Raw genomic sequence first — 16027 nt, forward strand, 5'->3', positions numbered from 1 at the left:
CATTTAAAGCTGCTTCTTACGCGCGGCTGCTGCATGAACGGGTGGGTGGATGTGGCTGGCGATGATGCAGTAGAGCTTGCCATGGACCTGAATGTGCAGACTGTGATTTATTTACAGCTCCTTCACAAATGATCTGAATGTAAAATGATCTACCTACATGGTTAAGCAGGATCCTCCTAGTCCTTTGCGTGTGTGTTTAAGGGTCTGGTCGAGTGGGTGGGTTATTAGAGAGTACAATATGGTCGTAATAGGGGGCACTTAGAGCCATTATACGTTAAGAAAGGCCAGCTGCATGTGGTCAGCCTCAGAGAGGCTGGTGCTCTTAAGATTTTTTCTACAAATTCAGTGCAGAAATGTCTAAGCAGTACCGTTTAAATCACTGTTCATAAAAGGCAGGAGGCCATTTATTCACACTCATGAATTATTAATGATATTATTTGGCTAAAAGGTCTCGGATATATGCAACTGCACATTATATTGGGCATAATAAAGGTTTTTCTCTTTGGTGCTGCAGATCTTAAGCCTTGTTTAAGCTGGATTAGCTATAACTAAGGAGGTAGTGTAATATAATACATATGCAGAGGATTTGCGATTGTATATTTGTGACGAATAATTGTGGAGAGATTTTAATCCAGTATGAATCTGCAGTGTGTAGTTTTACAGTCTGACTGTAATAATTGTGGAGTGATTTTAATCCAGTATGAATCTGCAGTGCGTAGTTTTACAGTCTGACTGTAATAATTGTGGAGTGATGTTAATCCAGTATGAATCTGCAGCGTGTAGTTTTACAGTCTCACTGTAATAATTGTGGAGTGATTTTAATCCAGTATGAATCTGCAGTGTGTAGTTTTACAGTCTGACTGTAATAATTGTGGAGTGATTTTAATCCAGTATGAATCTGCAGTGTGTAGTTTTACAGTCTGACTGTAATAATTGTGGAGTGATTTTAATCCAGTTTGAATCTGCAGTGTGTAGTTTTACAGTCTGACGGTAATAATTGTGGAGTGATTTTAATCCAGTATGAATCTGCAGTGTGTGTAGTTTTACAGTCTGACTGTAATAATTGTGGAGTGATTTTAATCCAGTATGAATCTGCAGTGTATAGTTTTACAGTCTGACTGTAATAATTGTGGAGTGATGTTAATCCAGTATGAATCTGCAGTGTGTAGTTTTACAGTCTGACGGTAATAATTGTGGAGTGATTTTAATCCAGTATGAATCTGCAGTGTGTGTAGTTTTACAGTCTGACTGTAATAATTGTGGAGTGATTTTAATCCAGTATGAATCTGCAGTGTATAGTTTTACAGTCTGACTGTAATAATTGTGGAGTGATGTTAATCCAGTATGAATCTGCAGTGTGTAGTTTTACAGTCTGACGGTAATAATTGTGGAGTGATTGAATGAGTGTATGAATTTTTGCGATGTTATGCAGATGAAAAAAGAGGTTTTAAATACAGAGTTGATGTTTGCACTGAATGAGAGAGTTGAGTCAAAGAGAACGCCCAGATTTCATACCAGCGGGGAAGGGGACAGAGCTACATTGTCAAGTTTTAGAAAGAGTTGATTTGGATGCTATAAGTTCTGTTTTATCACTATTTAACATGAGAAAGTTGTGCTTCATCCAGGTTTTAATTTCTGTTATGAAGTTTTCAAGCTGGGCGCGGGGATTTTCAATAGATTGAGTGCAAATGTAAATCTGTGCGTCATCCGCATAACAGTGAAATTTCAGCTTGAAACTACGTATTATGTGGCCAAGAGGAAGCATGTACACAATAAACAAAAGAGGTCCAAAGACTGACTGTGGAGTGATTAGAATCCAGTATGAATCTGCAGTGTGTGCAGATAACAACTGCAGTAACAACTGCGGAGTAATGAATGCAGCCTGTAGTGTAATGCTGATGTGAACATCTGGGCAATGAAAAATGTGGACTATCTGTGGGAATCACTTCATCCCAAACCAATCTGTCAAATCACACAGATATTATATTACCCATCCTCCTCTGGGAAAAATAATCCAGCTTCAACGGTGCTTAACATGAGCAACAGGTAGAAAGACAGTATTTGACGAACTTCTGCAGAGGTTGGCTTTTAATGTTTGAGCCTTTCTTATTCCCTAAAAAGTTGTGATGCTTTGCAAAATATAAATACATAAAACAGAATGCTGATTTGCAAATCATGCATTTAAACCCTACATATTTCATTGAAAATAGTACAAAGACAGTACAAAATGTTGAAACTGAGAAATGTTTTTTTGAGCAATATATGCCCATTTTGATTTAATGCTAGCAGCATGTTTGAGTTGGGAGAGTGAGATGTTTACCACTGTACTGAATCGTCTCTTCTTTAAACATCCTGTAAGCATTTGGAGACTGAGGAAGCCAACAGCTGTAGTTTTGAAAGTGAAATGTTTTCTCAGTCTTGTAGGTTTTCAGCAGTTTGTTTCCTTTGTTGTGTTTTTAATTTCATAATGCGGCATAATTAAGTTTTTAATGAGTGACAGGTCTGGACTGCAGGTAGACCAGTTTAGCACCCGGACTCTTTTATTATGGAGCCATACTGTAGTGGCTCTTTAGCACAGAGGATGCAGCATCCATGATTTCCAAACAGAATTAAAAATTATGATTCGTCAGACCACAGCACTTTTCCACTTTACCTAAGGCCATCTTAAATGAGCTGGGGCCCAAAGAAGGCGGCAGTGTTTCTGGATCCTGGATCCATATATATATATATGGTTTCTTCTCTGCATGGTAATTTTTAATTTACATTTGTGGGTGAATCAGCAAATTGTGTTCACAGACAGTGGTTTTTGGAAAGGTTCCTGAACCCATGCAGTGATTTCTGTTACAGAATCATGTCTGTTTTTAATGCAGTGCTGCCTGAGGGTGCAAAGATCACGACCAGCCAAAATATTTTTTGGCCTTACTCCTTGAATACATTTCTTTCTTCAACTGATATCATGTACCAGAGATAATGAAAGCCTCGCTTTTCGCTATTTTACATTATTTTACATTATGACACACTTTAACAGAGTGGTGAACCCCTCCTCATCTTTACTTCGGAAAGTCTCAGCTGCTCTGTGATGCTCTTTTTATACCCAGTCATGTTACTGACCTGTTGCCTAACCACCAGGTGTTTTTAGCCTCACACACACACATTTTAGTTGCTTATCCCAACTTTTTTGAGTCATGTTTCTAGCATCAAATTCGTAACAGGCATGTATTTGTGTTTTAAGTGATTTGCACATCATTGCATTTTGTTTTTAATTATTTTTTGCACAGCTTCCCAACGTTTTTGGAAACAGGGTTGTAGACTGTAACCTGTCAGAGCACTTTAATGCATCTTCAAGTATTGTTCACAAAAATATGAAATTAAAAAAAAAAAAGATTCCTCTATCCAACACAACACACATTTCATTTAAAAGGCTCCTGAGGGAGGCTTCTAAAAAATATTTACATAGAATACATAAATGGCCATCCACAAACATCATAAAGAAACAAACTGATCTGTAACCAGATGCAGATGACCACGGACTGTCAAGGGTGTTAATGTGTCTATGTAATCAATGCCAAGTCAAACAACAGAGTTTTGTTTACATAAGTGTCTGCTTAATGTCATCAACTGAAGCAGGACTCTTGAACTAAAGCATTTCTGATTCAATTACATGTTAGTGCAAATGAAAATCAGCTTTGTTTCACTGTTATGGTATCAATCAGGGTGGAAAAAAGCCCAGGACAAATTTAGAGAATGTTCATGCAAGCATATTGACGAAGTGATTTTTGTATCACCTGAATTGCACGAGATGGAATTTGAGAACACAGGCAGAACAGCGACGATATCATCTTTACAAACTCTATAGTGTGAACAGTAAGGCCAACTGCTGCTGAGGAGTATTCCATAATTTAAGCTTCTATAATTTACAGAATAATTACAAAAGAAATAACATTGTCAGTACATTCTCTTCTTGAGAAGAGGTTTCAGTCAGGGCTCACAAGAGAATTTGAGAGAAGTTGCAAATTTGAACAAGGCTCCAGTGTGGCAGTTAGGCTAAACATTACAATGATAGAAATACTGTGGCTCTGCTTCATGTAACGTATTTAGAGTCATGTTACAAGTAGCTAATCTCCAGTGAGGCGTTCTTCTCCACAGGCTCCTCTGGCAAGGGCTTCACACTGCCATTTTTTGCCCCGTTCAGCAGGGTTGTGGATGGTCCATAGCCAGAACCTTTACCAAGCCCATCCCCACCTGGGCCTCTCCTGTCTGGGGTACCAGGCTCAGACAGCCCTGGAGCTAATGGCCTCTCGGAGAACAAGGCATGGGCACTCTCGGCCCGTCCGCTGCCATTTCCATTCTGGGTAATCTTGCAGATTTCAGTCATCTCAGTCACTTCCTCCCTGTCCTCATCCTCATCCTCTTCTTCATCATCTCTAACCACCCTGCGCAGGCTTTCTCTGGGCATTAGTATCTGTCTGCGCTCTTCTTGCTCCTGGCGCTCTGGAGGTTCGTGGTTTTCCACTTTCCTAGAAGAGCGGCACAGTGCCTTCCGGAAACCCCGCTTAAAGTTGTCAGAGAGGAAACTGTAAACGATGGGGTTGGCACAACTGTTGGCGTAAGACAGGACCACCACAAAGTAGTAAAGGCCCTGAAGGTTGTTACTCGGTGGAGACACGATCAAGTTTATGATATTCAGAGCATAAAAAGGGAGCCAGCAGAAAACAAACACGGCCACCACTATCACGACCATGCGAGTTACCTTGCGCTCAGACTTGCGCCTTTTGGTAGAAGTGGCATGGACCTTCTTGCTAGAGCTGCGGATCTTGACCACAATGAGCAGGTAGCACATACAGATGACCAGCAAGGGGAAGAAGAAACCCACCGTAGAGGTATAAATAATGAATGCGGCACGCCAGATCTCATATGGTTGTGGCCAGTTGATGTTGCATGTACCTCCTTTTTCAGAGACGTCGGCGAAGATGACCATAGGCAGTACCACCAAGAAGGACAAAGCCCATACTGATCCGTTCACTGCCTTGGCCACCTGTGGCCTCCTCCACTTGGAAGAGCGGATGGGATGTACCACAGCCAAGTAGCGGTCAATGCTCATCACTGTTAGACAAAAGATACTGGTGAACATGTTAATTCCGTCAACTGTCATCACCAGACGGCACATGAAGGAGCCAAACGGCCAAGACATCATGGCATTCTGGACGGCCAGGAATGGGAGGCCTAGCATGAAAAGCTCATCAGCAATGGCTAGATTGAGGATGTAGATGTTGGTGACAGATTCTGTCTTGGAGTAATGTAGGACTATGTGGATGACCAAAGTGTTTCCGGCCAGGCCAACGATGCAGACGATGATGTATATGAGAGGGATTAGTACTCCTGCCACTCCTGTGCCTGGCCGGTCACCAGAATTAGTTCCATTGGCACACTTGGAGGTGTTAAAGTGGCATGTGTTGTTGAGGAATGTGTCGTTGAAGAGGAACCCTGGGAGGGAGATGTTGCAACAAAGCTCTGCTATGGCAGAAGCGTCTGCAGAGGTAAACTCCATCATAGCCCTGGTACCCTCTCTCTCTCAAGCAGTGCTCAGCTGGTGGCCATGGCCCTATGAAAGAGTAAAACAGAAAATGTAATTCTCTTTTCAGTGTTCCCTGACACTAAAAGACACACTTTGGCATTTAAAGTGCACATAATCTTGGAATGACAAGGTCAGAGTGACAAAGAACACAAGTCAAAATGAATATAGACATACAGTAACTCACAAAAGTGAGTACACCCCTCACATTTCTGCAAATATTTTATTCTGTCTTTTCATGGGACGACACTATAGAAATGAAACTTGGATATAACTTAAAGTAGTCAGTGTGCAGCTTGTATAGCAGTGCAGATTTACTGTCGTCTGAAAAGAACTCAACACATGGCCATTAATGTCTAAATAGCTGGCAGCACAACTGAGTCCACCTCACAGTGAATATGTCCATATTGTGCCCAGTTGTGTCGTTGTCCCTCCCAGGTGTCATGTTACTTGTTAGACTTATAAGGTTCCAGGTGTGAATGGGGAGCAGGGCTGTTAAATTTGGTGTTTTGGGTACAATTCGCTCATACAGGCCACTGGATATTCAACATGGCAACTCACGGCAAAGACCTCCTGAGCAACTGTGGGGCATCCTCAAGTGGAAGGTGGAGGAACGCAACATGTCTAACATCCACCAGCTCCGTGATGCCATCATGGAGGAGTGGAAGAGGATTCCAGTAGCAACCTGTGCAGCTCTGGTGAATTCCATGCCCAAGAGGGTTCAGGCAGTGCTAGATAATAATAATGGTCACACAAAATATTGACACTTTGAGCACAATTTGGACATGTTCACTGTGAGGTGGACTCATTTGCGCTGCCAGCTATTTAGACATTAATGTCTGTGTGTTGAGTTATTTTCAGAGGACAGTAAATCTGCACTGCTATACAAGCTGCACACTGACTACTTTAAGTTATATCCAAGTTTCATTTCTATAGCGTCGTCCCAAGATAGAATAAAATATTTAAAGAAATGTGAGGGGTGCACTCTTGTGAGATACTGTATATGCAAGCAATAGCAAGAGTATGACTCTGGGCTACTTCCCAGACACAGATTAAGCTTAATTTTCAACCAACACTCATAAATAATTTTGATTCTTTTTTTTTTCCTCTGTGGAGGGCTAGATTTCATATTTTTCAGGGAGACTTGCCGATAATAGGGTTTTGAAATGCACTGCTTTTGTTTCTGACAGGCCAATTAGGCAGGGTTTGCTTGACGTTCAAAGGCAGAGACGCGAGTGATGAGAATGGCAAAACGTGCAATTAGAAGATGTCATTACATTGTGCAAATACAGACATGGAAAAATCAACAGAGGCCATGAGAAGAATGAAACACTGACGAGAAGAAGGAGGTGGTATAGGACGTAGGGGAGCGAGGGAGTTTAGATGGAAATACTAATTCAAAAAACATAATTAAATGATAACAGGGCGAGAAATAAAAGGACCGAGCCAAACGTTTTGGCAGTGGGCATGAGTCATGCAGGAAACAATTAGAGGAGATGGAGAGGAAGTGAGAAGGGCCGTTCTGGGATGAGCTGCCATAAGAAGTGTGTGTTTGGCCAGCGTTGTGTATCTATTGAACCCTCAGACAGTTTAAACAGTGTGTGTTCCCACATGCCATGGCTAATAATTGACATTTTACCCAGGAACCCTGGAGAACTGAGCAAGCTACGGAGATCTTAATAGCCATGTAATGTACGGGTGTTCATGCATGTGTGTGAAGTGGATATTGTGGATGGAGCTGGGCTCTTTCACTGTATGAGTAAGTGTCCTTCAGTGACTGAGAGTATGTGTGAATGCAAATGGATGAAGGCGAAGCAACCTTGTCCTCGTGTTCTTATTCTCTCTGGACAAACAGTGATCTGCTTACGTCTGTGTGGAACATTCACACCTGTGCACACCACAGAGAAAGACATCTCTCTGATTTTCTCCCTCCTTCCCTCTCCATGAAGAATATTAGAAATGCTGGGTTTAAAAGAACAGCTTTCCCCTCTATCCCCAAATGTAATTGGCCAGTCAAAATGTATGTATTCTGATTCATTTTGACACTCTAGTATCCACACGAGTTAGTGAATGAATATCCGGTTAACTACATACTTTGATTGAAATTACCACAGGGCTGGAGCTGGAGGCTCAAGAGAAAAATCAGTAGCACAAACATTTACCATAGGAATGCATATGAAAACATGATTAATTATTCAAAAAAAGCTGAGAGAAATTTGCTGTTTTTGTGTTTGGTGATCAGAGGCTCTTCAAATATGAGCCAACCGATATAATAGTTGATGTGGATGAGGACCTGTCCTCTTCTGTTTACATTGAGAGCTTGTTGTTGCGTTGTTGCTGGAAAACACTTATTGGAGTGTTTTAAATCTCTTTTTTCCATTTTTTGAAGTAAGGACATAGGAATCAAATTCATTCTGCATTTGAAAAGTTTACTTGCATTTAATCATGAGCTTACAGTCTTAAAAAGATAGTTCTTAAAGGCTTCTTCAGTACAAACAATGGTTCTATGTAGAACCATCTGCATGCTTAAATGGTCCTTTGCTTGGTGAAATAGTTCAGACTGATGAAGAATGTGTGTACGATGCTATGTAGAACCTCTTTCAAAAGGGTTCTCTACAGCCCCAAAAAGGTTTCTTCAGTTGTAACAAGCATAGCATCATAAGAAAAGCAGAACCATTTTTGGTGCTATATACAACCATCCAAAGAACCATTTCATGATGGAAAGATCCCTTTAAGCATGCAAATGGTTCTTTGAGTGTTCATGGCTTGATATAGAACCACTGATTGCCTCCTGCAATATGCATGCATTTGTCATGTATTTGTTGATTGATTATTGACTGATTAACTGTCTCAAGATTAAGGTTCATTCCACATCAATACTGCTTCTATCAATCCTGCTCCGCATCCACACCTGTTATTGATCTATCCATATTTTCTTCAAAGCCAGCCAGTTTCCTTTTCTGCCCTGTGTCTAGTTTCTGGACAGGCAGTGTGTGGTGTTGGCCAGGCAGTTGTACAGAGAAACAACAAAAGCTCAGTCCACACAGCTGCTTGTAGGAGTTCACTTACATCTATAGAGAGATTTCACCCCTACAAGAGAGGTACAGTCAGTAAATGTCACGTAGAAACGGATTGAGCGAAATATGTCCACTTAATTATATGACCTTCAGCAACCATAACAAGATAATCAATAATCAGGTGCCACATATTTGCAATTAACTAATATGAATAATTCATACAGATCATTATAAATCGAATTCAGATATTAAATACTCTTGTGCAGCAGGATTTGCTCCCTGCTGTCTGGCACCAGGTATGAAAAACAATCCTATTTTTGTGGGGGAGTTGCATCATTAGTGGGACAGTGGGACACCAACAAGCCTGAGGTCTGTATGTTTGTGTGTGTGTGTGTGTGTGTGTGTGTGTGTGTGTGTGTGTGATTTGAGCATGAAATTCATTCTTACAAGCTACATATTGTATACATTCATGGCCAATTCACACTGGATGCACTTTTGGGTTCCATTGCAATCAGTGAGTCATACCACATCGGCTGTGCTAGACGTCTTATGTCCTCCAATGTCCTCCTTTAAGCACGGAAGTCCAGTCAAATCACACAAACCCACTTTCCTTCATAACATTTTAAATAATAATTTACTGAAAATGCGATGATCAAGTCAATCTAGAATCTGCCTAATACCTCCTGAGCTGTACTACACACACAAAAAATGCTGTCGCTGCAAAGGTTCTTTAGTAAATACCATATAGTAAGTACCATATATGGTCCTATGTAGCACATATGACAAGCTTGACATTGTAACAATAGCAGAACTGTTTTTGGTTCTATGTAGAACCATTTTCAAAAAGGATCTACATGGAACCATATACAGCATATTCTCTGTCTATATGAAGAACCATTTCATGCTTAAAAGGTTCTTTGCATGGTGAAATGGTTCTTCATACTGTTAGAGAATGTGTTGTATATGGTTCTATATAGGTCCTTTTTGATAATGATTCTATATATGTAGAACTTCTATGCAGCTTCTATGTAGAACTCACGATTTTAAGTAGAACCATTTCTTTTGAGAAAGAACCCTTGAAGAACCATCCTTTGTGTGCGTGTGTGCTGATACGGCTACTGATATGAGGCTTTTATCTGACTCAAAATAGTGAGTCAGATCTGCTGTTTGTACTGTCAAGTTTTAAAACTGCTATAAAAATGTATTGATCAGAAAAAGGAGACACGCAGTCGCTTGTGCTTCACATACGCTGACTATGTCACGTCTAGTGTGAATTCGGCGTTACTCAAAACGGTGCATCCACTGTGAACATGAACATTCCTCATTCGCTGAGTGCTTCCCGAAGGGGGAAAAAAACTGATGCTGTCTAAATTTACTCCTGTAATAAAGTCACTAAATGCTGTCATGGCACCTGATTTTAAATGAAAAGAAAATTACTTTAATTTGCTCTTCTAACTAAGCGATGTAATCTCTAGATGCTGTCGCTATGGCTTAGTTTTAAATGAAAAGACGACCAAGAGAAGAAGAAATACTGAGATTTTCATTCTGAACACGAATTAGGAACAAACAGCATTCAGTCAGAGGTCGAGGGCATCTCATACTGCTGAACTGCAATTATTTTATGTAAATTAAGGTTTAGGCCTGGGTTTTTTTTTTCTTCAATAAGATACACCTTTTCTGGCTTGATGGGGAAGACAGGGGGCCATCCCACCCACCCAGAGAGTGAGGCCAATTGTGCTCTCTCGAAGTCCAGCCTGCGTTATTTTAACCAAAACCATTTACTTGGGTTGAAATCAATTAATACCCCAATGCTGACAGTAAGGAATGTTCTGATTGGATTGAGGGCTCATTTGCATATTGCAGCCTGTGATATCAGTATTGTAAATGTAGAGGTGGGTGATATGGCAAAATATATCGCAATACTTCAAAACATTTCCACCATACACTTGTTACGATACTTATTTTTCTGACATTTGAATTGTTGAATGATGAAACAGGCAAAAAAGAGTCAGTAGTGTCATATTTTAAAAAATCACATTAAAAACCCTAAATCCAGTTAAACAGGACTAATGATGGACTCTTTATAGTGAAACGTGCAGCTGTTCACTCTTATAGAAGTACTAATATCTGCAATATGCTCAGAAAAGCATATTGCGACATTATCTGAAGAAGTTTATCACAATATCGATAAATATTGTTCCTATGCAAATGCCAGTATCACAATAACATTTAACAACCAATATATTGTAGAAGCCTGATATAAGCAATAAAAGAGAGATCCTTCTTGCAAATTAAGCAAGGGGGAAGAGAGGTCAGCTTCATTTGAATAAAGGCCAACTCTAATCAGCCTTCTCAGATGGTGCCACATGAGGACCATTTGTCTGTCCATCGAACAGGCCTGATGCAGCGTGATTGCCTAATGTGATCACAAGCGCTGCCACCAGCACTGCATCGGCACTGCTAAAGGCAGGCACACACACCGTGATTTCTGTGGATGAGAATTAGATGAAACCACAAATCTTACAATCATTTTTTGGTCATGACTTATAAAGTGGTTTTATATATTTTAAATATCAGAGCCTGTTACCCAAATAAGTGCATATACTGTAATTTAAAAACCTGAATCTGAAATAGTTTTCAGTTAATTAAAGTTCAGTTAGTTAAAGTTCATAAGAACTGAATTAGCTGGTCTAGCAAGTGTCAAATATCTCTTATATTTGATTGTACATAAACATGAAATTGTTTTAGAAGTCTACTTTAAGTAAAAGATGATTATTCACTTTGTTTTTCTGTGGACAGGGACAGGGATAAGGGCTGTCCATGTCCTCCTTGGCTAACTCGTCCACCAAAAAGTAGGTTTGCTTTTTAAAGACACCCTACTTTAGGTCATATGATCAGTGTCACAGTTAAGACTGAAAATGAGGGGCAGACATTTATAGGGAAAAAATGACATAAAAGGCCAATGAACAACAGCAATTATTCGAACATTTTGATTTAATATCCTTACAATGTAGCTAATTAAAATAATGTAATTTTGACTTTTTAGTAACTTAGTGGAATTTTTGACTTAAATATGCTTCATAAATTACATTACCTCAATAAACGTGGGACCAATTTTTTATGCGAAAGTGTTATGACACTAAGAAAATATTGTATGCATTATGCTAAAAATGCCAAAAAAAGTTGTTTGGTCAAATTATACACCAATGTGTGCATTTTGTAGACGTGTGTTGGTATTTCTATTATTATTATTTATTTGTATTTTTTCAAAATGTGCATTAGCCTATCACAGTTGATGTTGCCACTTGTTCACCCTGTTACCTTAGCTGGTTATGTATTGGTGACTGAGCTGTATCTCCAGTCTTTAATAGCAATTAAACGATCGATATCTGGTAACAAAATCATTTGGCAGAGCATTTAGTATTTTGTCACTTATTTGCTGCACCTCCAACCTAAACGCCTTCCTGCATCCCAGCATGCAGTAAAGGCATATGGCCGCTGTTCTATCACAGTTTGCAGCAGTTTTAACAGAGATAAACAGAAGAGTCCAATCAGACAAGAGCATCTCCAAAGAACTGCATGCACCTGTGCACAGCGCGGTTGCTTTTTGATGTCATTACGCTGAGAGTTCCACTGATGTCTAAGGGGCCTCGGGCTTTGATTGACTCTTTGCTTTGTTACTTGATTGAGTTCGGATGCACTTTGTGTCTTTGTGCTAATTGCAAAAATCAGCTACGTGCTTTTCCATTTATTTCCACTTGTCGACCTTCACCACCTGCCATCGCCACCTATCTCAGCGCTCCTGCCCTTTGATATGGGCCCTCTTTGATGCTGGTTTGACTCTATGATAGGCTGGTTCTTCAGCGTCCTTTTTCAAGTGGGAGGTCAATACCATTGTCCTCCTACTCTAGACCTCTACTCGGGTCAAACCATAGAAACTGAGCTCAGCTGTGGCTTTGCTGTTTGAATATGTTTACTTTCTTTCTCGCAGCACTTCACCTCAAGCAACCTTAATCTAATCCTACATTCTCTTACCAAGTAAAAAGCAAAAGCTTTGGTCAACGCTTTTTACATTTTTCAACACCTCAGTGTCGCTGCTGGACTGAAAACAGTCCACCAACCAAAAACATTCAGCCAACAGCATCCTGTGGGCAGCGTCCTGTGACGACTGATGAAGGACCACCACCACCACCACGTCAGTGTAACTGCAGTGCTGAGAATGTCCACCACCCAAATAGTACCTGCTCTGTGAGGGTCCATGGAGGTCTTGACCACTGAAGAACAGGGTAATAGAGTATCAGAGAAACAGATGGACTACAGTCTGAAACTGTAGAACTACAAAGTGCAGCTATGTAGTAAGTGGAGCTGATAAAATGGACAGTGAGCGTAGAAACGAGGAGGTCAGAATGTTACGCCTGATCAGTGTATGTTTTGAGGTTAAAAGATGAAGTGCAGAAAGCAAAACTCTTCTGTCTTTTTCTTATTTCTTAAATCTGTTTATTCTGGCGTAGGCTCATTCACTTTCCTGGAAGCAGCGCTTTTTTACACTCCCATGCTAGTGGATTACTAGACTTGTTGAAGGTGAAAGCAATCTTATCTGCTGTTGCGGCACAGTTTGTCTACAACACTTCTTAGTTCAAACACATAATCGTTTTAACAAAACAAGCCAGGGTGAAGCGTGCTATTAGATCCGATGCAGCAATACATCAAAACAGCAGCATTACATTCCGCCATATATAGTAACTGTAATTTCACACTGAAGTTCCCACATGTGGAGATTACAGCTTTAGCGGGCTTTTAAACGGACTCTAAGAAAAACTGCAGAGAAAATCAAATGCAGTTCAATTGTGATTCAAAAACTCCAGCACTACTGCCGTGTCTGATCCACTCGTACGAGCGCAACACTCAACAACACACCACTGCGTTAGTGTTACTGCAGTGCTAAGAATGATCCGCCAGCCAAATGATACCTACTCTGTGGTGGTCCTGTGGTAATCCTGACCACCGAAGAACAGGATGACAATGTATGCAGAGAAACAGACGGACTATAGTTTGTAAATGTAGATTTCAATGTTCTCCTATATGGTCAGTGGAGCTGATAAAATTGACAATGAGTGTAGAAACATTTGATATTATGTATTACATATATTATGTATTATTGATATTATGCTTTCTCTCTAATTCTGTTAGTGGCGATGTTAACTTTTGAAGGCAGCATTACTGTGTTGAATGAAATTATAAATAAAAATACATTTATTTTCCAGTAGTTTGGTTTTGGTTTTCAGTTGCATGAGTCCTCAATTAAAGGTTTGGTTTTAGTCAAGAAATTTCACTTCACTTCATCATTAATAATCACCTTATGATGCTTTAGCAAGGGGCTAAACACAGTTCTTGGAAGTGTTACTTCTTCTACACACCACAGATTTGTGCTAACTGACTGGTTTTCATTCAAAGGCCTGGAATATGCTGTGTAGAGGAGAAAAGCATCCATGCATACACAAGAGTTTCTTTCAAAGAGACTGAAAAACAGCAAGCAACCTGTCACCTTTCCTGTCTGCAGCCCGGAAGCGTACTCTCTAATGCACATCTTGGTGGAACGCTGTGCCAAGACTTCAGCACTTAAGCACTCCATGGCTCAGATAAGAAAGCTTTCAGGTACAAATTGGCCCTGGTTTTCTTTTTCTTTAGGACAGGTACAGTACAGCAAGTGACTGGATATACATAGATAATGGTAGAAGATAATCTCCTTAATGTAGGTTTTGACTATCAGGGGTTCAGATTACTTCTAATTACTATTATTGTGCTATACATATGATTTCCATTATAGAATTATTTAAATGTGACTACACAATTGCTCACATTGTAATAACTCTACGGCTGAAAGGTGTAGTAGTAGTAAGGTATACTGTCATATTTAAAATGTTATTTATTCAAATGTTATTTGAAAATTATGACAGTGTCAAATTTCTGTTCCAAGTTTATCTAATAAACAGCCAAATAAACACACTGTACAAGTGAGAAATGAAAAAATGCAACTCTTTTGTATACTTTTGTATGAAAAATATAGTTTGACCCAATAACATTTCCCTACAATTTGCCAACATTTTCTACTGCTCCAACAATTTTATACTTACCTGTCCAATTTAGTGTAGTTTTCATGGTATTCTTGCAAAGTGTAATGGGATTACGTGTGGAGGGAGGAGACACACGTGGGAAATAACATACAAAGCTAAACATGGATAATCTATATAGAGGAAATTTATGCTTTAAACGCATCATGCATAATTAATATTGCTCTGTTAGAGACATCAGTAATGCATGTTACAAAAGTCACTGTAATATGATTACAAGAATTTAAACCATAAGGGGTTCTTTAGTAAAGAAAATCATTCTATGTACAACCATGAATGGTCAAAGAACCCTTTGCATGATTAAAAGGTTCTTTGCATCATGAAAGGTTATTCAGATTGATGGAGAATGTGATGTACATGTTTCTATATAGCACCTTTTTGAAAAGGGTTCTATATATCACAAAAAGGTTCTTCCACTGTAACAGGCCTAACATCATAACAATAAAAGAACCTATTTTGGTGCTATCTACAGCACATTCTCCATCAATCTGAAGGGGCCTTTCATGATGCGAAGAACCCTTTAATCATACAAAGGGCTATTTGAGTGTTCATGGTTTTATATAAAAAACCTTTTCTCCACTAAAGAACCCTTGAAGACTCATCGTTTTTAAGGGTGTACTTCATTACAGGAAAAAGTAATGAGATAATTGTAACGAGGTACCACTTTGTACCTTGTTAGTCCAAACACTGCTTGCATTCTTTAGTTTGGACTAACAAGGTACAAACATTTCACAAAACGTTGTAACTGAAACCTGTAATGCTGGGAAATCTGCTAAATATAAAAAGGCACTTATAAATGTTTTAACACCATATGGGGTGCGTGGTGTCTCCCTGTTTGTTATCTCTATACCACACACACAGTGTTGTATATTAATGTTTGCAAACACACAGCGGAGACGGAGGCTGACATTTAGATATTCATCTCCGTCTAATGTTTACCAGTCAGATCATCGCGGTTTTAGGCCTTGGAGGTCGTAATAAATCCATGCTCTTTGTTAAGGGAGGTCTGGCCTGCCCCTGTGCTTAATGGGACACGTTTCACATTTTAATAAGCCAGTTATCTGAAACCCCAGCTGAGACAAAACATGAATACAACTCAGAGAGTCACATGGCTATTGAGAAACTGTGGTGGTAGATCACGGTGGACATGAAGCAGGCATCCTGATCTAGAACTGGGCAATAAAATGACAGCACAAGTGATCAATATCAAACTTATTTTACATATCAATTGTGTGCAATAGACATATTTTTGATAAATTGATTGAATTCATGCTGTGGATGTCATATACACTCACCAGCCACTTTAT

At 39.6% G+C, this 16027-nt stretch overlaps 1 protein-coding gene across 3 annotated transcripts in view; it reads right to left on the reverse strand.

The window, feature by feature from the left end:
* Positions 1-2775: 2775 nt before the first annotated feature.
* The window catches only part of sstr3 (somatostatin receptor 3), a 36921-nt gene continuing 23669 nt past the window's right edge, over positions 2776-16027 (reverse strand). For all 3 annotated transcript variants that reach the window (XM_037544596.1, XM_037544595.1, XM_017713269.2), the window contains one exon: positions 2776-5602. In XM_037544596.1, the coding sequence (XP_037400493.1) occupies positions 4106-5551 (1446 nt within the window). In that variant the 5' untranslated portion in view covers positions 5552-5602 and the 3' untranslated portion in view covers positions 2776-4105. The remainder of the gene's footprint in view (positions 5603-16027) is intronic.

The sequence above is a fragment of the Pygocentrus nattereri genome, chromosome 14, assembly GCF_015220715.1.
Source record: "Pygocentrus nattereri isolate fPygNat1 chromosome 14, fPygNat1.pri, whole genome shotgun sequence".
Taxonomy (NCBI): domain Eukaryota; kingdom Metazoa; phylum Chordata; class Actinopteri; order Characiformes; family Serrasalmidae; genus Pygocentrus; species Pygocentrus nattereri.